We start from the raw sequence: 25,960 nt of genomic DNA on the forward strand, positions 1-25,960 counted from the left end.
GGATCCCCGTTTTCCATGGAAAATTCCCATTTTTTCCCCGTTTTCCCATTACCAATCTCCGTTTTCCACGGAAAATTCCCATTTTTCCCTCTTTTTCCTGTTCCGGATCCCCATTTTCCCATGGAAAATTCCATTTTTCCCATTTTCCCAGTACCAATCCCCGTTTTTCCATCAAAAATTCCCATTTTTTTCCCCGTTTTCCAATTCTGATCCCCGTTTTCCCATGGAAAATTCCCATTTTTTCCCCGTTTTCCCGGTACCAATCCCCGTTTTCCCATGGAAAATTCCCATTTTTTCCCCGTTTTTCCCCTTCCAATCCCCGTTTTCCCATTGGAAAATTCTCATTTTTTCCCCATTTTCCCATTCCGGATCCCCGTTTTCCCATTGGAAAATTCTCATTTTTTCCCCATTTTCCCATTCCGGATCCCTGTTTTCCCATGGAAAATTCCCATTTTTCCCTCTTTTTCCTGTTCCGGATCCCCGTTTTCCCATGGAAAATTCCCATTTTTTCCCCATTTTCCCCTTCCGATCCCCGTTTTCCCATGGAAAATTCCCATTTTTCCCCCATTTTCCCAGTACCAATCCCCGTTTTCCCATGGAAAATTCCCATTTTTCCCCATTTTCCCGGTACCAATCCCCGTTTTCCCATGGAAAATTCCCATTTTTTCCCCGTTTTCCCGGTACCAATCCCATTTTCCCATGGAAAATTCCCATTTCCCCCCCGTTTTCCGGTGGCAAATCCCGGCACCCCCGTACCTTGGCCCAGTGGGGTCTCCCGCCGTGCCGGCGCATGATCCCCTCGTAGATCCCCCAGTAGCGCTCCCGCGGGATCTCCTTCCCGTACGGCCTGCGGGATCCCGCCGTCAGCCCCGGCACCCGCGCGCCGGATCCGCCCCCGGGATCCGGCCCCCGGATCTGGCTCTGGAATCCACCCTGGGATCCAGCCCTGGGAACCCACCCCCGGGATCCGGCCATGGGATCCGGCCCTGGAATCCACCCTGGGATCCAGCCCTGGGGACCCACCCCTGGGATCCAGCCCTGGAATCCACCCTGGGATCCACCCCCGGGGCCCGGCCCTGGGATACGGCCTTGGGATCCGGCCCTGGAATCCACCCTGGGATCCAGCCCTGGGGACCCACCCCCGGGATCCGGCCATGGGATCCGGCCCTGGGATCCACCCCCAGGATCCGCCCCCGGGATCCAGCCCCGGGATCCGGCCCTGGAATCCACCCTGGGATCCACCCCCGGGGCCCGGCCCTAGGATCCGGCCACAGGATCCAGCCCAGGATTCACCCCCGTTATCCGGCCCTGTTTTCCAGCCCCAGGATCCAGCCCAGGATCCAGCCCCGGGATCCAGCCCCAGGAATTTCGGGATCAAGGGATTGGGAATCAGCCAGAGCCACCCCCGGAATCCACCCTGGGATCCAGCCCCAGGATCCACCACAGGAACTTGGGTTAAAGGGATTGTGAATCAGCCGGATCCTGGGAAAATCCTCCAGGATCCACCCCCAGGATCCACCCCTGTGATCCAGCCCCGGGATCTGGCCCTGTTATGCAGCCCCAGGATCCAGCTCCAGGATCCACCCTGGGAACCAGCCCCGGGATCCAGCCCCAGGAATTTCGGGATCAAGGGATTGGGAATCAGCCAGAGCCACCCCCGGAATCCACCCTGGGATCCAGCCCTGGAACTTGGGTTTAAGGGATTGGGAATCAGCCGGATTCCGGGAAAATCCTCCAGGATCCACCCCCAGGATCCAGCCCCAGGAAATTCAGAATCAAGAGATTGGGAATCAGAGCCACACCCGGAATCCACCCCGGGATCCAGCCCTGAGATCCACCCCAGGAATTCGGGATCAAGGAAGGGACTGGGAATCAGCTGGATCCCTGGAAATCCACCGGGAACTACCCCTGGGAATTCAGGATCTTGGATTGGGAGTCAGCTGGATCCTGGGAAAATCCCCCGGGATCCACCCCTGGGAATTTCAGGATCAAGGGATTGGGAATCAGCTGGAGCCACCCCTGGGATCCACCCCAGTATCCACCGCAGGAATTCGGATCAAGGGATTTGGAATCAGCTGGTTCCCATGATCCACCCCCAGGATCCAACCCCAGAAATTCAGAATCATGGATTGGGATCAGGAACCAGCCAGATCCTGGGAAAACCCCTAGGGATCCACTCCAAGAAATTTGGGGTCCACCCCCATGGTCCACCCTGGGATTTTGGGATCATGGGACAGGGATGGGGTTTGGATTCCAGGAACCCCCCTGGGATCCACCACCTGGAATTCAGGATCCTGGGATCGGGAACCAGCCAGATCCCAGGAAACCCCGCAAGGATCCACCCCAGGGAATTTGGGATCGCGGGATTTGGAATCAGCTGGATCCTGGGATCCACCCCCAGGAATCTGGGATCTCGGGATTTGGAATAAGCTGGATCCACCCCCGGGATCCAACCCCTGGATCCACCCCCGGGACTTCGGGATCATGGGATTGGGAATCAGCCAGATCCAGGAAACCCCCCGGGATCCACCCCAGGAAATTTGGGATCCTGGGAAAGGGATAGGCTTGGAATCCAGGTTTGGGATCTGCAGGGATCCCATGGAAATATTCCCATTGGGAACGGTGTCCCCATGGGTTCGGGATCCCAGGATGGGGATCTGGAAGGATCCCATGGAAGTATTCCAATGCGATTGGGTCAGGGATCCCAGTACGGAGCTGGAGCAGGATCCCATGGAAATATTCCTGGTGGGAATGGGTTGAGGATCCCGGGTTTGGGATCTGCAGGGATCCCATGGAAATATTCCCAGTGGGAATGGGTTTGGCATCCTGGGATGGGGATCTTCAGGGATCCCATGGAAATATTCCCAGTGGGAATGGGCTGGGGATCCCAGGATTGGGATCTGCAGGGATCCAATGGAAATATTCCCAGTGGGAATGGGTTTGGCATCCTGGGATGGGGATCTTCAGGGATCCCATGGAAATATTCCCAGTGGGAATGGGCTGGGGATCCCAGGATTGGGATCTGCAGGGATCCAATGGAAATATTCCCAGTGGGAATGGGCTGGGGATCCTGGGATGGGGATCTTCAGAGATCCCATGCAAATATTCTTGTTGGGAATGGGTTGGGGATCCTGGCTTTGGGATCTTCAGGGATCCCATGGAAATATTCCCGGTGGGAATGGGTTGGGGATCCCGGTACAGAGCTGGGGCGGGATCCCATGGAAATATTCCCATTGGGAATGGGTTGGGGATTCCGGTACGGAGCTGGGGCGGGATCCCATGGAAATATTCCCATTGGGAATGGGTTGGGGATCCCGGTACGGAGCTGGGGCGGGATCCCATGGAAATATTCCCATTGGGAATGGGTTGGGGATCCCGGTATGGAGCTGGGGCGGGATCCCATGGAAATATTCCCGATGGCAATTTGGTTCAGGATCCCGGATGTGGGATCTGCAGGGATCCCATGGAAATATTCCCGGTGGGAATGGGTTGGGGATCCTGGGACAGGGCTGGGGCGGGATCCCATGGGAATATTCCCGGTGGGAAGGGGTCGGGGATCCCGGGATCGCGGGCTGGGGCGGATCCCCACCTGTACATGATGACGTTGATGTAGCAGCTGTCCCGCTGGAAGCAGGGGCTCAGCGGGATCTCATCCCGCCGGGAAAAGCGGATCTCCACCGGGAAGTGAGCGCCGATCCCGGGATTCCGATCCAGCTCCGCCTTCAGCTCCAGCAGCGCCTCCTTGGTTTTCCCGCTGCGCCCGGAAGAATCCCAGTGAGCGGGAGAGGGAGGGAGGAATACCCTGGAATCTTCTGGAATGTTCTTCCCGTGGGATCACCCGGATCCGGGATTTGGCACGGGATGGGTTTGGGATCCTGGGATTGGGATCTGCAGGGATCTCCATGCCATGGAATCCCCATTTTCCCAGGGAATGTTCTGGAATGTTCTTCCCATGGGATCACATGGATGGGGGATTTTGAATGGGTTGGGTTTGGGATCCCGGGGTTGGGATCTGGAGGAATCCCCATGGCCAGATTCCAGGTGGGAATGGTGTCTCCTCTTCCCATGGATTTGTGATCCTGGGATTGGGATCTGGAGGGATCTCCATGCTCAGATTCCTGATGGGAATGGTGTCCCCCAATCCAGATCCTTCTTCCCATGGATTTGTGATCCTGGGATTTGGATCCGGAGGGATCTCCATGCCCAGATTCCAGGTGGGATCACACAGATCCAGGATTTGGCATGATTTGGGTTTGGGATCCTGGGTTTGGGATCCCAGGATTGGGATCTGGAGGGATCTCCATGCCATGGAATTCCCGGTTATCCAGGGAATGTTCTGGAATGTGCTTCCCATGGAATCACACGGATCCGGGATTTGGAATGGGATGGGTTTGGGATCCCGAGATTTGGATCTGGAGGGATCTCCATGCTCAGATTCCCAGTGGGATCACACTGATCCGGGATTTGGGATCCCGTGATTGGGATCTGGAGGGATCTCCATCCCACAGAATTCCAAGGAATGTTCTGGAATGTTCTTCCCATGGAATCGCACGGATCCGGGATTTGGAATGGGATGGGTTTGGGATCCCGGGATTGGGATCTGGAGGGATCTCCATGCCCAGATTCCCAGTGGGAATGGTGTCCCCATGGCAGATCCCTCTTCCCATGGATTTGTTCCTCATCCAGGGAATTCCAGGCTGGAGGAGATCCCAGTAAAATGTTGGATCGAGGGATTTCCATGGGAATGGCCCCACCCTGGACTGGAATCGAGGAATTCCCATGGGAATGGAACGGGATCTGGGAATTTCCTTGGGAATGGCCCAACCCTGGACTGGGATTTGAGAATTCCCATGGAAATGGCCCAGTCCTGGACTGGGATCAGAGAATTCTCATGGGAAAGGACCGGAATCACGGAATTCCCTTGGGAATGAACTGGGATCCAGGACTTTTGATGGGAATGGACTGGGATTTGGGAATTCCCATGGGAATGGAACAGGATCTGGGAATTCTATGGCAATGACCCAATCCTGAACTGGGATCTGGGATTTCCATGGGAATGGAACGGGATCTGGGAAATTCCATGGGAATGGCCCAATCCTGGACTGGGATCCAGGAATTACTTGGGAATGGACCGGGATTTGGGAATTCCAAAGGGAAAGGACCGGGATCCAGAAATTCCCTTGGGAAGGGCCCAGTCCTGGACTGGGATCAGGGAATTCCCATGGGAAATGACTGGGATCCAGGAAATTCCTTGGGAATGAACTGGGATTTGGGAATTCCAAAGGGAAAGGACCGGGATCTGGGAATTCCCAAGGGAATGGCCCCATCCTGGACAGGAATCAGGGATTCCGATGGCAATGGACTGGGATCTGGGAATTTCCTTGGGAATGGAATGGGATCTGGGAATTCCACGGGAATGGCCCAGTCCTGGACTGGGATCTGATTTCCATGGGAATGGACTGGGATCTGGGAAATTCCATGGGAATGGCCCAGTCCTGGACTGGGATCTGGGATTTCCATGGGAATGAACAGGGATTTGGGAATTCCAAGGGAATGGCCAAATCCTGGCCTGGAATTTAGGAATTACTTGGGACTGGGGATTTCCATGGGAATGGACTGGGATTTGGGAATTCCCATGGGAATGGCCCAGTCCTGGAGTGGGATTTTGTATTTCCATAGGAATGGACCAGGATTTGGGAATTACGTGGGAATGGTCCAATCGTGCACTGGGATCCAGAAATTTCCTTGGGAATGGACTGGGATCTGGGAATTCCATGGGAATGGCCCAGTCCTGGACTGGGATCTGGGATTTCCATGGAAATGAACAGGGATTTGGGAATTCCCATGGGAATGGCCCAATCCTGGACTGGAATTTAGGAATTACTTGGGACTGGGGATTTCCATGGGAATGGACTGGGATTTGGGAATTCCCATGGGAATGGCCCAATCCTGGACTGGGATTTTGGAATTCCATAGGAAAGGACAGGGATTTGGGAATTACATGGGAATGGCCCAGTCCTGGACTGGGATCTGGGATTTCCACAGGAATGGACTGGGATTTGGGAATTACATTGGAATTGCCCAGTCCTGGACTGGGATTTTGGATTTCCATGGGAATGAACTGGGATCTGTGAATTACATGGGAATGGCCCAGTCCTGGACTGGGATCCAGAAATTTCCATGGGAATGGACTGGGATCTGGGAATTCTGTGGGAATGGCCCAGTCCTGGACTGGGATCAGAGATTTCCATGGGTATCAACTGGGATTTGGGAATTACATGGGAATGGCCCAGTCCTGGACTGGGATCAGAGATTTCCATGGGAATGATCTGGGATCTGGGAATTACATGGGAATGGCCCAGTCCTGGACTGGGATCCAGAAATTTCCTTGGGAATGGACTGGGATCTGGGAATTCCATGGGAATGGCCCAGTCCTGGACAGGGATCTGGGAATTCCCATGGGAATGGACTGGGATCTGGGAATTACATTGGAATTGCCCAGTCCTTGACTGGGATCTGGGATTTCCATGGGTATGAACTGGGATTTGGGAATTCCATGGGAATGGTCCAATCCTGGACTGGGATTTTAGATTTCCATGGGAATGGACTGGGATTTGGGAATTCCATGGGAATGGTCCAATCCTGGACTGGGATTTTGGAATTCTATAGGAAAGGACAGGGATTTGGGAATTACATGGGAATGGCCCAGTCCTGGACCGGGATCTGGGATTTCCGCAGGAATGGACTGGGATTTGGGAATTCCAAAGGGAAAGGACCGGGATCTGGGAATTCCCAAGGGAATGGCCCCATCCTGAACTGGGATCAGGGAATTTCCATGGAAATGACTGGGATCCGGGAATTTCCTTGGGAATGGAATGGGATCTGGGAATTCCACGGGAATGGCCCAGTCCTGGACTGGGATCTGGGATTTCCATGGGAATGAACTGGGATTTGGGAATTCCAAGGGCAGAGGACCGGGATCTGGGAATTCCCATGGGAATGGCCCAATCCTGGACTGGGATCTGGGAATTTCATGGGAATGAACTGGGATTTTGGAATTCCCATGGGAATGGCCCAGTCCTGGACTGGGATCTGGGAATTCCCATGGGAATGAACTGGGATCTGGGAATTCCCATGGGAATGAACTGGGATTTGGGAATTTCCATGGGAACGGACGAGGATCTGGGAATTCCATGGGAATGGCCCAATCCTGGACTGGGATCTGGAATTCCCCATGGGAATGGAAGGGGATTTGAGAATTCCCATGGGAGTGGCCCAGTCCTGGACTGGGATCCAGGAATTATATGGGAATGGACTTGGATTTGGGAATTCCCATGGGAATGGCCCAATCCTGGACTGGGGTCTGTGAATTCCCATGGGAAAGGACCAGGATCTGGGAATTCCATGGGAATGGCCCAATCCTGGATCGGAATCTGGGAATTTCATGGGAATGAGCTGGGATTTGGGAATTCCAACAGGAATGAACTGGGATTTGGGAATTCTGTGGGAATGGACCAATCCTGGACTCGGATCTGGGATTTCCATGGGAATGGACTGGGATTTGGGAATTACATTGGAATTGCCCAGTCCTTGACTGGGATCCAGGAATTACTTGGGACTGGACTGGGATTGGGATTTCCATGGGAATGGACTGGGATTGCGATTTCCATGGGAATAGAACAGGATTTGGGAATTCCCATGGGAATGGCTCAATCCTGGACTGGGATCTGCGAATTCCCAAGGGAAAGGACCAGGACTTGGGAATTCCCACGGGAAAGGACCAGGATCCGGGAATTCCATGGGAATGGTCCAATCCTGGATCAGAATCTGGGAATTTCATGGGAATGGACTGGGATTTGGGAATTAGATGGGAATGGCCCAATCCTGGATTGGGATGTGGGAATTCCCATGGGAATGGACTGGGATTTGGGAATTCCCATGGGAATGGCCCAGTCCTGGATTGGGATTTGGAATTTCCATGGGAATGAACTGGGATCTGTGAATTACATGGGAATGGCCCAGTCCTGGACTGGGATCTGGGAATTACATGGGAATGGCCCAGTCCTGGACTGGGATCAGAGATTTCCATGGGAATGGACTGGGATTTGGGAATTACATGGGAATGGTCCAATCCTGGACTGGGATTTTGGATTTCCATGGGAATGGACTAGTATCTGTGAATTACATGGGAATGGTCCAGTCCTGGACTGGGATCCAGAAATTTCCATGGGAATGGACTGGGATTTGGGAATTACATGGGAATGCCCCAGCCCTGGACTGTGATCCAGAAATTTCCTTGGGAATGGACTGGGATCTGGGATTCCATGGGAATGGTCCAGTCCTGGACTGGGATCTGGGATTTCCATGGGAATGGAATGGGATCTGGAAATTCTGTGGGAATGGCCCAGTCCTGGACTGGGATCAGAGATTTCCATGGGAATGGACTGGGATTTGGGAATTACATGGGAATGGCCCAGTCCTGGACCGGGATCAGAGATTTCCATGGGTATGAACTGGGATTTGGGAATTCCATGGGAATGGTCCAATCCTGGACTGGGATTTTGGATTTCCATGGGAATGAACTGGGATCTGTGAATTACATGGGAAAGGTCCAGTCCTGGACTGGGATCCAGAAATTTCCATGGGAATGGACTGGGATTTGGGAATTACATGGGAATGGTCCAATCCTGGACTGGGATTTTGGAATTCCATAGGAAAGGGCAGGGATTTGGGAATTACATGGGAATGGCCCAGTCCTGGACCGGGATCTGGGATTTCCGCAGGAATGGACTGGGATTTGGGAATTACATGGGAATGGTCCAATCCTGGACTGGGATTTTGGATTTCCATGGGAATGGACCGCGATCTGTGAATTACATGGGAATGGTCCAGTCCTGGACTGGGATCCAGAAATTTCCTTGGGAATGGACTGGGATTTGGGAATTCTGTGGGAATGGCCCAGTCCTGGACTGGGATCTGGGAATTACATGGGAATGGCCCAGTCCTGGACGTGCTGGCGGAAGCGGCACTCGTAGTTGAAGATCCGGTGGCTCTGGTCGACGCTTTCCGTGCGGGAGCTGAAGAGGAGCCGGAAGAAGACGCGGTTGATCCAAACCACCATGCTGGGAAAGAAGGAGCTGCCGGGAAAAATCGGGAATGGAGCCCGGAATAGCTCCCCAAAAAATCCGCCGAGGGCGGGGCCAGGAAAGGATCGGGAAATGCTCGGAATGGTTGGGGTGGGATTTCCATGGATCTGAAATCCCGTCCCGTTCCGTGGGCAGGGACGCATTCCAAGGTGTCCTTGGATGTTCCCAGGGATTTGTTGGGAATTCCTTCCCAAATTCCTCCCCTTTTCCCAGGGAATACCCTCCGTTCCCAGCTCTCCCAGCCTAGGATTGGATCCATCCCCACCCCCACTCCTCTCTGGGAAGGAATTTTGGGAATTCCCTGGGAATTTGGGACTCCACTTCTCTTTTCCATCCCTGAATTCCATAAAAGTCTGTCACGATTCATCCTTGATCCCAAAATTTCGGAACTCTCCAGATGGGATCCCTGGACCTTCAATCCCATCCCGTTCTCACCCCACAATTTTGGGATTTTCCTGGTTTTTCTGGGAAATAATTTTCTCTTTTCCATCCCCAAATTCCATAAAAATCCCTCAGGATGGATCCTGAGCGTCCTGGATCCCAGAATCCCGGAGTGGTTTGGGATGGGATCCATGGATCTCCAATCCCATCCCATTCCAATCCCATAATTCCAAGTTTTTCCAGCCTTTCCTTGGACACTGCCAGGGTTTTCTTGGGAATTCCAGCCCAGCCAGGAATTCCATTCCCAAGCTCCCACCCCTTTTCCCAGTGGAAATTCCATTCCCTGCCTCCCGTTTTCCCAAATTCCAGCTCTCCCGGAGCCCCCTTGGGACTCTGGAAAATTCCCGCTCTTTTCCACCTCTGGAATTCCAGCCCTGCCGGGATTTGGGGCTCTTCCCCTCCCCCTTTTTCCTGGGATATCCCGGATTTCTCCCTCCTGTTCCCACTGCTCCGTCAATCCCAGCAGGAATCCCGCATTCCTTAACCCTTCCCCCTCTAGAATTGTCTGCGGGTGCCCAAATTCCCGCCCCCGTCCCGACATTCCTGCTCCTCGGAATTCTCCCAAACCCATGTGGGAACATCGGGAATTCCCGGGATATCTCCTGATCCCTGTGGATCCCAAGTCTGGATTGACCAAAATCCATCCTTGGACACTCCCAGGGATTCTCTGGGAATTTCAGCCCAGCCGGGAATTCCTTCCCAGAATCCCATTTCCCCAGGAATTCTCTCCATTGCCAGCCTGGGATTGGATCCATCTTCATCCCAACTCCTCTCTGGGAAGGAATTTTGAATTTTGGGAAATCCTTGGGAATTCGGGACTCCACTTCTCTTTTCCATCCCCAAATTCCATAAAAATCCCTCGGGATGGATCCTGAATGTCCTTGATCCCAGAATCCTGGAACGGTTTGGGATGGGATCCATGGATCTTCAATCCCATCCCATTCCAATCCCAAAATCCCGGGATTTTCCAGCCTTTCCTTGGATGCTCTCAGGGATCCAGGGATTCTTTGGGAATATCAGCCCAGGTGGGGATTCCTTCCCAAAATCCCATTTTCCCGGGAATTCCTTCCATTCCCAGCTCAGGATTGGATCCATCCCCATCCCGATTCCTCCTGGAGAAGGAATTTCGGGATCCAGGGGTTTCACTGGGAATTCGGGACTCCAGGAAGGGTCTCCCTTCCCTTTTCCATCCCCAAATTCCATAAAAATCCCTCGGGATGGATCCTGAGTGTCCTAGATCCCAGAATCCCAGAGTGGTTTGGGATGGGATCCATGGACCTTCCATCCCATCCCATTCCAACCCCAAAATCCTGGAGTTTTCCAGCCTTTCCTTGGACACTCCCAGGGATTCTCTGGGAATTCCATCCCACCTGGGAATTCCTTCCCAAAATCCCCTTTTTCCCCATTTCCCCCCCCCCCCCTTTTTTTTTTTTTGGGAATACGCTGCAGTGGCTGCGTGGATCCCTCGACAGAATTCCAGGATTTCCCAAAATCCTTTTTTTCCCCAATCTTCTTCCTTTGGCACCCACATTCCCGGCTCGGGACAGGTCTGGAATTTTTGGAATTCCTGTTCCCGCTGGAATTTCAAATCCGTGAGATTTCGGACACGGATTAAGGCTGGGAGAATTCCTTGGATTTGTTTTTTTTATAATCCCAAAAAATTCCACGAATCCATGAAATTCTGGGCTGAGAGAATTCCATGGATTGGGTTTTTTCCATCCCAAAAAATTCCATGGATCCATGAAATTCCGGGATAATGGATCAGGGCTGGGAGAATCCCTGGATTCAGGTTTTCCATCCCCAAAAATTCCATGAATCCAAGAAATTCCAGGATAATGGATCAGGGCTGGGAGAATTCCTTGGATTTGGTTTTTGATCCTGAAAAATTCCACGAATCCATGAAATTCAGGGCTGGGAGAATTCCTTGGATTTGGTTTTTTCAGCCCCCAAAATTCCGTGAATCCATGAAATTTGGGGTCAGGGCTGGGAGAATTCCTTGGATTTGGTTTTCCCGTCCCAAAAATTCCATGATTTCTGTGGCCACCGGGGGGCAGCAGAGCCCCAGCCTGGAATCCCATCCCTGCAAACGCTGCAATTCCCAAAATTCCTCTTTTCCCGGGAATGCGAACGGTCCTGGTGAATTCTCTGAGAATCCCAAAAAATCCCGGCACAGGGAGAAAATCGGGATAAAAGCAGGCTTGGAAAATCGGGATCCCAATCCTGATCCCGATCCCAACCCCGATCCTGATCCAGATCCAGATCTCGATCACGATCCCAATCCTGATCCCGATCCCAACCCTGATCCCAATCCTGATCCTGATCCTGATCCCAATTCCGATCCCAATCCTGATCCCGATCCCAATCCCCATGTGATCCTGATCCCGATCTCAAACCGATCTCCATCCCCAAACTGATCCCAATACCCAAAGCGATCCCGATCCCCAAACCAATTCCATCCCAATTCCGACCCCAATCCCAATCCCAGTCCCGGATTGTGATCCCGATCCCGGATCCCAATCTCAATCCCATTCCCAATCCTGATCCTGATTCCGATCCCGATCCCAATCCTGAATCTGATCGTGATCCCAATCCTGATCTCAATCCTAATCCCGATCCCAATCCTGATTCTGACCCTGATCCCGACCCCCATTGTGATCCCAGCCCTGATCCCAATCCTGATCCCGATCCTGATCCCGATCCCAATCCTGATGCCAATCGCAGATCCCAATCCCGATTCTGATCCAATTCCCAATCCCAATCGCAAACCCCATCCTGATCCCGATCCAAATCCCGATCCCGATCCCAACCCTGATCCCAATCTCGATCCTGATCCCGATCCCTACCCTGTGATCCTAATCCTGATCTCAATCCCAATCCCAATCCCAATCCCAGTCCTGACTCTGATCCCAATCCTGATCCTGATCCCGATCCCAATCTTGACTCCATTCCCAATCCCAATCCTGATCCTGATCCCGATCCCAATCCCGACCCCGACCCCGACCCCAATCCTGATCCCAATCCCAATCTTGATCCGGATCCCAATCCCATCCCAATTCCAATCCCGATCTTGATCCTGATCCCAATCCCAATCCCAGTCCCAAATCCCAATCCCAATCCCGATCCCAATCCCAAATCCAAATCCCAAATCCCAATCCCAATCCTGATCCCCATCCAGTCCCGATCCCGATCCCGATCCCGACCCCGATCCCGAGTTTCTCCCACCTGATCCAGAGCAGGAGCTGCAGGAGGTGATATCCCACGGCGTAATCCCAGAACCAGCTGGAGGAGGAGCAGGGAGGCTGCAAACCCAGGGAATTTTGGGATTTCAGGGATTTACGGGATTATTTCAGGGAATTCCCACCCCAAAATCCAACCTGGAATTGTCAGATCTTGGAAAAGCCCAGAATTCCTGGAGCCCATTCCAAAAATCCCAGAATTTCAACCCAAAATCCATCCCTGGCATTCCCCAGAGCCGGGAAAATCCTGGAATTCTCAGAACCCATTCCCAAAATCCCAGAATTCCCTGAGACCATTCCCAAAATCCCAGAATTCCAACCCAAAATCCATCCCTGGAATTGTCAGATCTTGGAAAAGCCCGGAATTCCCGGAGTCCATTCCAAAAATCCCAGAATTTCAACCCAAAATCCATCCCTGAAATTCCCCAGAGCCTGGAAAATCCCAGAATTCTCAGAACCCATTCCCAAAATCCCAGAATTCCCAGTGCCCATTCCCAAAATCCCAGAATTCCAACCCAAAATCCATCCCTGGAAAAACCTGGAAAATCCTGGAAAATCCCAGAATTCTCAGAAGCCATTCCCAAAATCCCGGAATTCCCGGAGCCCATTCCCAAAATCCCGGAATTCCCGCCCCAAGATCCATCCCGGGATTGCGGATCCCGGGAATTCCGGGAATTTCGGGGTGCCTGCCTGGGTCGTGGGGTCCTGGTAGATGACCTGGACGTTCTCGGTGTGCGGGAACCACAGGAAGCGGAAAAATTGGGAATTGCGCAGGTGCTCGTCCAGCTGGTCCAGGACCTGGGAAAAAATTCCCGGAAAATATTCCCAGATAAAAATCCCAAAAATTATTCCCAGGAAAAATTCCCAGCCATCATTCCTGGGAAGCATTCCCAAAAAAATATTCCCAGAGAAAATCTCCCAGAATAAATTGGCAGGAATTCTTCCCAAAAAATATTCCTAAAAATTATTCTTAGAAAAAAATTCCCAGAAAATATTCCCAAGGAATATTCAAAAAAAATATTCCCAGAAGAAATTCCCAGAAAAAATTCCCAAAAAATATTCCCAGGATAAATTCACAGAAATTATTCCCAAAAAATATTCCCAAAAATTATTCCCAGAAAAAAATTCCCATAAAAAATTCCCATAAAATATTCCCAGGAAAAATTCCCAGAAAAAATTCCCCAAAAATATTCCCAGGAATGATTACCAGGAATTATTCCCCAAAAAAAATTCCCAGGAATTTTTCCCAGAGAATTATTCCCATAAAATATTCCCAGGAAATTATTCCCAAAAAAATATTCCCAGGAGAAATTGCCAGGAATTATTCCCAAAAAAAATTCCCACAAAATTATTCCCCAAAAAAAATTCTCAGAAAAAATTCCCAGAAAATTATTCCCAGAAAAAATTCCCAGGAGAAATTCCCAGGAAATAATCCCGGGAATATGGGGGAAATCCGGGAAAAATATGGGGAAAATACAGGAAAAAAATGGGAAAAATTTGGCACAAAAAAAGGGAAAAATACAGGAAAAATCTGGGAAAAAATACAGGAAAAATATGGGGAAAACATGAGGAAAATACAGGAAAAATCTGGGAAAAATCTGGGAAAATCCGGGAAAAATATGGGGGGAAAACAAGAAAAATACAGGGAAAATCAGGGAAAAAAAATGGGAAAAATGTGGGAAAGATCTGGGAAAAACACGGGAAAAACCAGGAAAAATATTGGACGAAAAGTAGGAAAAATATGGGGAAAATATGGGAAAGATCTGGGAAAAATACGCTGAAAAAAGGGGAAAATCGAGGGAAAATATGGAGAAAATACGGGGGAAAAAACAAGAAAAATAGGGGGAAAATCAAGGAAAAATCTGGGAAAAATCTGGGAAAAACACGGGAAAAACCAGGAAAAATATGGGGGGAAAGTTGGAAAAATATGGGGAAAATAAGGGAAAGATCTGGGAAAAATCTGGGGAAAATCTGGGAAAAACATGAGGAAAATACAGGGAAAAAACGGGGAAAATATGGGGAAAATCAGGGAAAGATATGGGGGGAAAATGGGAAAAATCTGGGGAACATCTGGGAAAAATCTGGGAAAAATCTGGGGAAAAATCTGGAAAATTTGGGAAAATATCTGGGAAAAAATTGGGAAAAATCTGAGGAAAACGCAAAGAACTCCGAGGATCCGGCAGAAAAAAATCCCCCTGGGAGCCCAGAAATCCGTCTGGAGGCGGGACACAAGGACGGAATCCCGGAATGGTTTGGGTGGGATGCTTGGAATTTTGGGAATTCTCTGGGAATTCTGGACTCCACTTCTCTTTTCCATCCCTGAATTCCATAAAAATCCCTCGGGATGGATCCTGAGGATCCTGGATCCCGGAATCCCGGAACGGTTTGGGATGGGATCCATGGAATTTTGGGAATTCTCTGGGAATTCTGGACTCCACTTCCCTTTTCCATCCCTCAATTCCATAAAAATCCCTGGGGATGGATCCTGAGCATCCAGGATCCCGGAATCCCGGAATGGTTTGGGATGGGATCCATGGAATTTTGGGAATTTGGGACGCCAGGCAGGGTCTCCCTCCCCTTTTCCATCCCTGAATTCCATAAAAATCCCTCGGGACGGATCCTGAGCGTCCTGGATCCCGGAATCCCGGAAGGGTTTGGGATGGGATCCGTGGATCTCCAATCCCACCCCATTCCCACCCCAAAGTTCTGGGATTTTCCAATCTTTCCTTGGACGCTCCCAGGGATTCTCTGGCAATCCCAGCCCAGCCAGGAATTCCATTCCCAAATCCCCCTTTTCCCGCTTTTCCAGGGAATTCCCTCCATTCCCAGCCCGGCAAGGGGGAGAAAAATTTAATTTTTTTTTTTGGGGGCTTCTCCCCAAATTCCCGGGAGAAGCCTCATCCCCCCCGTTCCGCGGCCGGGGCTGGGGTTTGGGAATTTTCCGGCGCAGCGGGGCCGAGGAGGGCGGGAGAAGGACGCAGCGTTCCCCGATTTCCCGGGCGGCAGCGGGGAATTGACCTTTGCCAGGAGCAGCTTTTGATCCCCGGGATTTCAATCGGCGGCAAAGCGGAGCCGGGGCCTTTGAGGGATAATTCCGGCTCCGCGGGAAGCGAGGCCGGCACGGACGGAGGCAGGGAGGGAGGGAGGGAGGGAGGGAGGGAGGGAGCGGCTCCCGAGTCCTTGGAATGGTTTTTGCCTCGGCCGACCTTTCCTTGGATGCCCCCCGGGATTCTCTGGGAATTTCAGCCCGGACGGGAATTCTTGCCCAAATCCCATTTTCCCAGGGAATTTTCTCCATTCCCAGCTCAGGAAAGGATCCATCCCCAACCCAGTTCCTCCTTGAGCAGGAATTTCGGGAATTCCCTGGGAATTCGGGGCTCCATTTCCTTTTTCCACCCCCGAATCCCATAAAAATCCCTCGGGATGGATCTTGAGCATCCTGGATCCATGGACCTTCATTCCCATCCCAATCCCATCCCACAGTTCCGGAATTTCCCAGCCTTTCCTTGGATGCTCCCAGGGCCCCAGGGATTCTGTAAGAATTTCAGCCCGGCTGGGAATTCCATTCCCAAATCTCGTTTTTGGGGAATTTTCTCCATTCCCAGCCTGGCATTGGATCCATCCCCATCCCAGCTGCTCTCTGGGAAGGAATTTTGGGAATTCCCTGGGAATTTTGGACTCCACTTCTTCCCTTTTCCATCCCCAAATTCCATAAAAATCCCTCGGGATGGATCCTAAGTGTCCTGGATCCCCGAATCCCAGAACGGTTTGGGATGGGATCCATGGCTTTTCCATCCCATCCCATTCCCACCCCGGTGACATTTTGGATCATCCCAGGGATTCCCTGGGAATTCTCGGGATCACAGCAGGATGGGATCGAACCTCCACAAATCCCATCCCAAATAATTCCAGGATTCCAGGATTCCATAAAATCCCCCCCGCCCGACCTCCCCCATCCCATGCCAGGCAGCAACAACCATTCCAAGACTCCGGAGACTTTAGAGTTCCAAATTCCCAGGGAATTCCCAAAATTCCTTCCCGGAGAGGAGCTGGGATGGGGATGGATCCAACGCCAGGCTGGGAATGGAGAAAATTCCCTGAAAAATAAGATTTGGGAAAGAATTCCTGGCTTGGCTGAAATTCCCAGAGAATCCCTGGGAGCATCCAAGGAAAGGCTGGGAAATCCTGGAATTTTGGGATTGAATTGGGGGGGGGATTTAAAATCCGTGGATCCCATCCCAGACCATTCCGGGATTCTGGGATCCAGGACGCTCAAGATCCATCCCGAGGGATTTTTATGGGATTCAGGGGTGGAAAAAGGAAATGGAGCCCCGAATTCCCAGGGAATTCCCGAAATTCCTGCTCAAGGAGGAACTGGGATGGGGATGGATCCTTTCGTGAGCTGGGAATGGAGAAAATTCCCTGGGAAAATGGGATTTGGGCAAGAATTCCCGTCCGGGCTGAAATTCCCAGAGAATCCCGGGGGGCATCCAAGGAAAGGTCGGCCGAGGCAAAAACCATTCCAAGGACTCGGGAGCCGCTCCCTCCCTCCCTCCCTCCCTGCCTCCGTCCGTGCCGGCCTCGCTTCCCGCGGAGCCGGAATTATCCCTCAAAGGCCCCGGCTCCGCTTTGCCGCCGATTGAAATCCCGGGGATCAAAAGCTGCTCCTGGCAAAGGTCAATTCCCCGCTGCCGCCCGGGAAATCGGGGAATGCTGCGTCCTTCTCCCGCCCTCCTCGGCCCCGCGGCGCCAGAAAATTCCCAAACCCCGGCCCCGGCCGCGGAACGGGGGGGATGAGGCTTCTCCCGGGAATTTGGGGAGAAGCCCCCCCAAAAAAAAAGTAAAGTTTTTCTCCCCCTTGCCGGGCTGGGAATGGAGGGAATTCCCTGGAGAAGCGGGAAAAGGGGGATTTGGGAATGGAATTCCTGGCTGGGCTGGGATTGCCAGAGAATCCCTGGGAGCGTCCAAGGAAAGGTTGGAAAATCACGGAACTTTGGGGTGGGAATGGGGTGGGATTGGAGATCCACGGATCCCAACAATGGAATTCTGGGATTCCGGGATCCAGGACGCTCAGGATCCGTCCCGAGGGATTTTTATGGAATTTGGGATGGAAAAGGGAAGTGGAATCCCAAATTCCCAGGGAATTCCCAAAATTCCTTCCCAGAGAGGAGTCGGGATTGGGATGAATCCAATGCCAGGCAGGGAATGGGGCTGAAATTCCGAACGAATCCCTGGATCCCTGAGAGCAACCAAGAAAAGCCTGGAAAATTCTTGATCCCACCCAAACCGTTCCGGGATTCCGGAATCCAGGACACTCCGGATCCATCCCGAGGGATTTTTATGGAATTTGGGATGGAAAAGGGAAGGGGGACCCTTCCTGGAATCCCGAATTCCCAGGAAAGCCCCTGGATCCCATCCCAAAATCCCATTGGATCCCATCCCAAATTCCTGCTGGATCCCAGCTCCATTTCCAAAAAAAAGCATGGGAAATGTGGGGAAAGGGGGAAAAATGTGGGAAAGGATCCAGAGGAAATCCTGGAGGATTTAGGGATTGTGGGTAGAATTTTGGGAATGTGGGAAAGAAGCCAGTGAAAATCCTGGAGGAATTTGGGAAAAGGTGGGCAAGGATTTTGGGAATGTGGGAAAAAAAAACATGGAAAAAGTCGGAAAAAATGGAGGAAAAATCCTGGGGGGTTTAGGGAATGTGGGAAAAGATTTGGGGAATATGGGAAAGGATGGAAAAAAGTGGGAAAGGATGGAGGGGAAAGGTTGGAAAATGCAGGAAAAATGGGAAAAGGATCCAGGGAATGTGGGAAAGGATCCAGGGGAAATAAGGAGGAATTTGGGAAAAGGTGGGAAAGGATTTTGGGAATGTGGGAAGAAAAACCAGGGAATGTGGGAAAAAATGGAGAAAAAAATCCTGGAGATTTTAGGGAATGTGGGAAAAGATTTTGGGAATGTGGGAAAGGATCCAGGGAAAATCCTGGAGGATTTTGGGAAAAGGAGGGAAAGGATTTTCGGGAAAGGTGGGGAAGGATTTTGGGAATGTGGGAAAAAAAAAATCACGGAATGTGGGAAGAAATGGAGGAAAAATCCTGGAGGATTTCGGGAATGTGGGAAAGGATTTTGGGAATGTGGGAATTGATGGAAAAAGTTGGGAATGATGGAGGGAAAGGGTTGGGAGAGGCAGGAAAAATGGGAAAGGATCCAGGGAATGTGGGAAAATAATCCAGGGAATGTGGGAAAGGATCCAGAGGAAATCCTGGAGGATTTCGGGAAAAGTTGGGAAAGGATTTTGGGAATGTGGGAAAGGATGGAAAAAGTTGGGAATGATGGAGGGAAAGGGGTGGAGAGGCAGGAAAAATGGCAAAGGATTTTGGGAATGTGGGAATGGAGGGAAAAAAGTGGGAAAGGAAGGAGGGAAAGGGTTGGAAAATGCAGGAAAAATGGGAAAAGGATCCAGGGAATGTGGGAAAGGATCCAGGGGAAATCCCGGAGGATTTTGGGAATGTGGGAAAGGATTTCGGGAAAAGGTGGGAACGGAATTGGGAATTTGGGAATGGATGGAAAAAAGTGGGAAAGGATGGAGGGAAAGGGTTGGGAGAGGCAGGAAAAATGGGAAAGGATTTTGGGAATGTGGGAAAATAATCCAGGGAATGTGGGAAAGGATCCAGGGAAAATCCTGGAGGATTTCGGGAAAAGTTGGGAAAGGATTTTGGGAATGTGGGAATGGGTGGAAAAATTGGGAAAGGAAGGAGGGAAAGGGTTGGAGAGGCAGGAAAAATGGGAAAAGGATCCAGGGAATGTGGGAAAGGATTTTGGGAATGTGGGTAAAAAACCAGGGAATGTGGGAAAAAATGGAGAAAAAGGCCCTGGGGTTTTTAGGGAATGTGGGAAAAGATTTTGGGAATGTGGGAAAGGATCCAGGGAAAATCCTGGAGGAATTTGGGAAAAGGTGGGCAAGGATTTTGGGAATGTGGGAAAAAAAACCATGGAAAAAGTCGGAAAAAATGGAGAAAAAATCCTGGAGGGTTTAGGGAATGTGGGAAAAGATTTTGGGAATGTGGAAAGGATGGAAAAAAATGGGAAAGGATGGAGGGGAAAGGTTGGAAAATGCAGGAAAAATGGGAAAAGGATCCAGGGAATGTGGGAAAGGATCCAGGGGAAATAAGGAGGAATTTGGAAAAGGTGGGAAAGGATTTTGGGAATGTGGGAAGAAAAACCAGGGAATGTGGGAAAAAATGGAGAAAAAAAATCCTGGAGATTTTAGGGAATGTGGGAAAAGATTTTGGGATGTGGGAAAATAATCCAGGGAATGTGGGGAAGGATTCAGGGAAAATCAGGAGGAATTTGGAAAAAGGTGGGAAAGGATTTTGGGAATGTGGGAAAGGATCCAGGGAAATTCCTGGAGGATTTTGGGAAAAGTTGGGAAAGGATTTTGGGAAAGAGGAAAGGATTTGGGGAATGTGGGAATGGAGGGGAAAAGTGGGAAAGGATGGAGGGAAAGGGTTGGAAAATGCAGGAAAAATGGGATAAGGATCCAGGGAATGTGGGAAAGGATCCAGGGGAAATCCTGGAGGATTTCAGGAAATGTGGGAAAGGATTTTGGGAATGTGGGAAAAAAAAATCACGGAATGTGGGAAGAAATGGAGGAAAAATCCTGGAGAATTTCGGGAATGTGAGAAAAGATTTTGGGAAAGTGGGAAAGGATGGAAAAAGGTGGAATGATGGAGGGAAAGGGTTGGGAGAGGCTGGAAAAATGGAAAGGATTTTGGGAATGTGGTAAAGGATCCAGGGGAAATCCTGCAGGACTTTGGGAAAAGGTGGGAAAGGATTTTGGGAAAAGTTTAGAGAGGATTTCGGGAATGTGGGAAAAAAACAGGGAATGTGGGAAAGGATGGAAAAGTTGGGAATGATGGAGGGAAAGGGGTGGGAGAGGCAGGAGAAATGGGAAAAGGATCCAGGGAATGTGGGAAAGGATCCAGGGGAAATAAGGAGGAATTTGGGAAAAGGTGGGAAAGGATTTTGGGAATGTGTGGAAAATTGGAGGAAAAATCCTGGAGGATTTCGGGAATGTGGAAAGGGATTTCAGGAAACGGTGGGAATGGAATTTGGGAATGTGGGAATGGATGGAAAAAGTGGGAAAGGAAGGAGGGAAAGGGTTGGAAAATGCAGGAAAAATGGGATAAGGATCCAGGGAATGTGGGAAAGGATCCAGGGGTAATCCGGGAGGATTTCGGGAAAAGGTGGGAAAGGATTTTGGGAATGTGGGAAAAAATTGAGGAAAAATCCTGGAGATTTTAGGGAATGTGGAAAAGATTTTGGGAATGTGGGAAAGGATCCAGGGAAAATCCTGGAGGATTTTGGGGAAAAGGAGGGAAAGGATTTTCGGGAAAGGTGGGGAAGGGATTTTGGGAATGTGGGAAAAAAAAAATCACGGAATGTGGGAAAAAATGGAGAAAAAATCCTGGAGATTTTAGGGAATGTGGAAAAGATTTTGGAATGTGGGAAAGGATCCAGGAAAAATCCTGGAGGATTTTGGGAAAAGTTGGGAAAGGATTTCCAGGAAAGGTGGGAAAGGATTTTGGGAATGTGGGGAAAAAAAATCACGGAATATGGGAAGAAATGGAGGAAAAATCCTGGAGGATTTCGGGAATGTGGGAAAAGATTTTGGGAAAGTGGGAAAGGATGGAAAAAGGTGGGAATGATGGAGGGAAAGGGGTGGGAGAGGCAGGAAAAATGGGAAATGATCCAGGGAATGTGGGAAAATAATCCAGGGAATGTGGGAAAGGATCCAGCGGAAATCTGGGAGGATTTCGGGAAAAGGTGGGAAAGGATTTTGGGAACGTGGGAAAAAATTGAGGAAAAATCCTGGAGATTTTAGAGAATGTGGGTAAAAATTTGGGAATGTGGGAAAGGATCCAGGGAAAATCCTGGAGGAATTTGGGAAAAGGAGGGAAAGGATTTTCAGGAAATGTGGGAAAGGATTTTGGGAATGTGGGAAAAAAAGGAGGAAAAATCCTGGAGATTTTGGGAATGTGGGGAAAAAATTTTGGGAATGTGGGAAAGGATCCAGGGGAAATCCTGGAGGATTTTGGAAATGTGGGAAAGGATTTTGGGAATGTGGGGAAAATTGGAGGAAAGATCCTGGAGGATTTCGGGAATGTGGGTAAAATTTGGGAATGTGGGAAAGGATCCAGGGAAAATCCTGGAGGACGGAGGAAAAGCCGGAAAGGATTTTGGGAAAAGCTGGAGGAAAAGTCCTGGAGGATTTTGGGAATGTGGGAAATTCTGAGCAGGAATTCTGGGAATTTTTATTCATTCCCGAAAAAATTCCAAGAGTTTTTTCCCCATTTCCAAGAAAATTCCGGATGAGAATGATAAGTATTCTCCCCCATTCCTTCAGAAATTCTGAGCAGGATCTCCAGGAATTTTTTCCTCATTCCTGAGGAAATTCCTGAGGAAATTCCGGAGAAAATTCCAGGAATTTTTCCTCGTTCCCTTGAAAAATTCCGAGTAGGAATTCCAGGAATTTTTCTCCATTCCCTTGGAAATTCCCAGCAGGAATTCTAGGAATTTTTCCCCCCATTCCCAAGGAAATTTTGGGCGGGAATTCCCAGAGTTCTTTCCTGATTCCTGAGGAAATTCCTGACAAAATTCCCCAGAAAATTTCCCGCATTCCCAAGAAATTCCCAGAGTTTTTCCTGCATTCCAAGGAAATTCCGGGAGTTTTTCCCCCCATTCCCAAGGAAATTCCCAGAGTTTTTTTCCCCCATTCCTGAGGAAAATTCTGGGTGAGAATTCCAGGAATTTTCCCATTCCCCCAGAAATTCCCAGCAGGAATTCCAGGAATTTTTCCCCCTTCCCAAGGAATTTTCTGGCTGAAATTCAGGAATTCTTCCCCATTCCTGAGGAAGTTCCCAGAGTTTTTCCTGCATTCCCAAGGAAATTCCAGGAGTTTTTTCCCCCCATTCCCGAGGAAATTCGGGGTGAGAATTCCAGGAATTTTTCCCCATTCCCCCAGAAATTTCCAGCAGGAATTCCAGGAATTTTTTCCCCCTTCCCAAGGAATTTTCTGGCTGAAATTCCAGGAATTTCCCCCATTCCTGAGGAAATTCCCCCGAGCTTTTCCCTCATTCCCAAGGAAATTCTGGGAATTTTCCCCCATTCCCAAGGAAATTCCAGGAGTTTTTTCCCGCATTCCCGAGGAAATTCTGGGAGAGAATTCCAGGAATTTTTCCCCATTCCCCCAGAAATTCCCAGTAGGAATTCCAGGAATTTTTCCCCCTTCCCAAGGAATTTTCTGGCTGAAATTCCAGGAATTTTCCCCCCATTCCAAGGAAATTCTGGGAATTTTCCCTCATTCCCAAGGAAATTCTGGGAATTTTCCCCCATTCCCAAGGAAATTCCAGGAATTTTCCCCCATTCCCCCAGAAATTCCCAGCAGGAATTCAGGAATTTTTCCTCGTTCCCTTGAAAAATTCCGAGTAGGAATTCCAGGAATTTTTCCTCCTTCCCAAGGAATTTTCTGGCTGAAATTCCAGGAATTCTTCCCCATTCCTGAGGAAATTCCAGAGTTTTTCCTGCCTTCCCAAGGAAATTCCAGGAGTTTTTTCCCCCATTCCCAAGGAAATTCCAGGAGTTTTTTCCCCCATTCCCGAGGAAATTCTGGGAGAGAATTCCAGGAATTTTCCCCCCATTCCCCAGAAATTCCAGCAGGAATTCCAGGAATTTTTCCTCGTTCCCTTGAAAAATTCCGAGTAGGAATTCCAGGAATTTTTCCTCCTTCCCAAGGAATTTTCTGGCTGAAATTCCAGGAATTCATCCCCATTCCTGAGGAAATCCCAGATCTTTTCCCTCATTCCCGAGCAAACTCCAAGCAGGAATTCCCGAATTTTTTTCTTTCCCCCACCCCCATCCTCGAGGCGAATTCCGCAAATTTCCCCCCCCCCACCCCGGTGGGAAAATTCCGCGCGGGAATTCCGGGATTTTCCGCAGTCCCGGCGCTCCGTACCTGGCCGAGGGTGGAGGGGAAGGCGAGCTGGCGCAGGCGGAAGCTCGGCACGCACTGGAAGGTGACGCTCAGCACGACGCCGAGCGCGCCCAGGTGCAGCCGCGCCGCCCGGAACAGCTCGGCGCCGGCGTCGCGACGGCGTCGGAATCGGCGTCGGAATCGGCGTCGGAATCGGCACCGGCCCCGGCTCCGGCCGAGCACTCCAGGATCTGCCCCGAGGCCACCAGCAGCGACAGCGCCACCACCTGGCGACAACAGCCGGCATTTCGGGTGGTTGGGAAATTTTGGGATTTTGGGAAATTTTTGGGGATTTTTGGGATTTTTGTGGATTTTTTTCGGTTTCTTAGGGGAATTTCCTGGGGATTTTATGGGGGATTTTTTTTTGTTTTTTTGAGGATTTTTGGGATTCTTTTTACTTTTTTAGGGGATTTTTTGGGTCTTCAGAAGATTTTTGGTGGATTTTTTTGGTTTTTTGGGATTCTTTTTTGGTTTTTTAGGGAAATTTTTGGGGATTTCTGAGGATGTCCTTGGGATTTTTTGAAGACTTTTGGGGATTTTTTGGGGCATTTATTGGGGGGATTTTTTTGGGGATTTTTGAGGATGTCCTTGGATTTTTTGAGGATTTTTGGGATTTTTTGGGGATTTTTTTGGGATTTCTGGTATTTTTGGGGGATTTTTTGGGGGATTTCTGGGATTTTTTTAGGATTTTTGGGAATTTTTGGGGGCATTTTTGACTTTTTTTGGGGGATTTCTGAGATTTTTTTGGGGGATTTTTGGGATTTTTTGGGGATTTATGGGAGCCCAGGTGCAGCCCGGATCAGCTCGGCTCCGGCACCGGCCCCGGCTCCGCCGAGCACTCCAGGATCTGCCCCGAGGCCACCAGCAGCGACAGCGCCACCAACCTGGCGACAACAGCCGGCATTTCTGGGGGGTTGGGAAATTTTGGGGATTTTGGGAAATTTTGGGGGATTTTTGGGATTTTGGGGATTTTTTGGGATTTTTGGGGATTTTTTTGGTTTTTTAGGGGATTTTTTGGGGATTTCTGAGGATGTCCTTGGGATTTTTTGGGGATTTTTGGGATTCTTTTTTGGCTTTTTAGGGGAATTTCTTGGGGATTTTTGGGATTCTTTTTTGGCTTTTTAGGGGAATTTCTTGGGGATTTTTGGGATTCTTTTTGGTTTTTTAAGGGGAATTTTTTGGGATTTTTTGAGGATTTTTGGGATTTTTTGAGGATCTTTGGGGATTTTTTTTGTTTTTTAGGGGATTTTTTGGGTTCTTCTGATGATTTTTTGGTGGATTTTTTTGGTTTTTTGAGGATTTTTGGGATTATTTTTTGGTTTTTTAAGGGATTTTTTGGGGATTTCTGAGGATGTCCTTGGGATTTTTTGGGGGATTTTTGGGGGATTTTTTGGGGCATTTATTGGGGGATTTTTTTGGGGATTTTTGAGGATGTCCTTGGGATTTTTTGAGGATTTTTGGGATTTTTTGGGGATTTTTTTGGGATTTCTGGTATTTTTGGGGGCATTTCTGGGGGGTTGGGAAATTTTGGGGATTTTTGGGAAATTTGGGAAATTTTGGGGGATTTTTGGGATTCTTGGGGATTTTTTTGGTTTTTTAGGGGAATTTTTGGGGATTTCTGTGGATGTTCTTGGGATTTTTTGGGGATTTTTGGGGAAATTTTTGGGGATTTTTGGGGATTTTTCTGGTTTTTTAGAGGATTTTTGGGGGGAATTTTTGAGGATGTTCTTGGGATTTTTTTGGGGATTTTTGGGATTCTTTTTTGGTTTTTTAGGGATTTTTTGGGGGATTTTTGAGGATGTTCTTGGGATTTTTTGGGGATTTTTGGGATTCTTTGTTGGTTTTTCAGGGGATTTTTGGGGGGATTTTTGGGATTCTTTTTTGGTTTTTTTATAGGAATTTTTCAGGGATTTTTGTGGATGTTCTTGGGATTTTTTGACGATTTTTAGGGAATTTTTGGGCATTTTTTGGGGATTTTTTGGGGGATTTCTGGGATTTTTTGGGGGATTTTTGGGAGCCCAGGTGCAGCCCGGATCAGCTCGGCTCCGGCACCGGCCCCGGCTCCGGCCGAGCACTCCAGGATCTGCCCCGAGGCCACCAGCAGC

General features: G+C 49.8%; 1 protein-coding gene across 1 annotated transcript; it reads right to left on the minus strand.

Moving 5' to 3' along the window:
* Positions 1-748: 748 nt before the first annotated feature.
* Positions 749-24,082, minus strand: LOC137465827 (L-gulonolactone oxidase-like; the record flags this gene model as incomplete). Its single annotated transcript, XM_068177852.1, has 6 exons — positions 749-847; positions 3,590-3,754; positions 8,988-9,137; positions 12,810-12,886; positions 13,514-13,621; positions 23,838-24,082. Coding segments are annotated over 6 exons (844 nt in total), but the record flags the coding sequence as incomplete, so codon positions are not given.
* Between the last annotated feature and the right edge of the window lie 1,878 nt (positions 24,083-25,960).

The sequence above is a fragment of the Anomalospiza imberbis genome, unplaced genomic scaffold (genome assembly GCF_031753505.1).
Source record: "Anomalospiza imberbis isolate Cuckoo-Finch-1a 21T00152 unplaced genomic scaffold, ASM3175350v1 scaffold_1131, whole genome shotgun sequence".
In the NCBI taxonomy this organism is placed as follows: Eukaryota; Metazoa; Chordata; class Aves; order Passeriformes; family Viduidae; genus Anomalospiza; species Anomalospiza imberbis.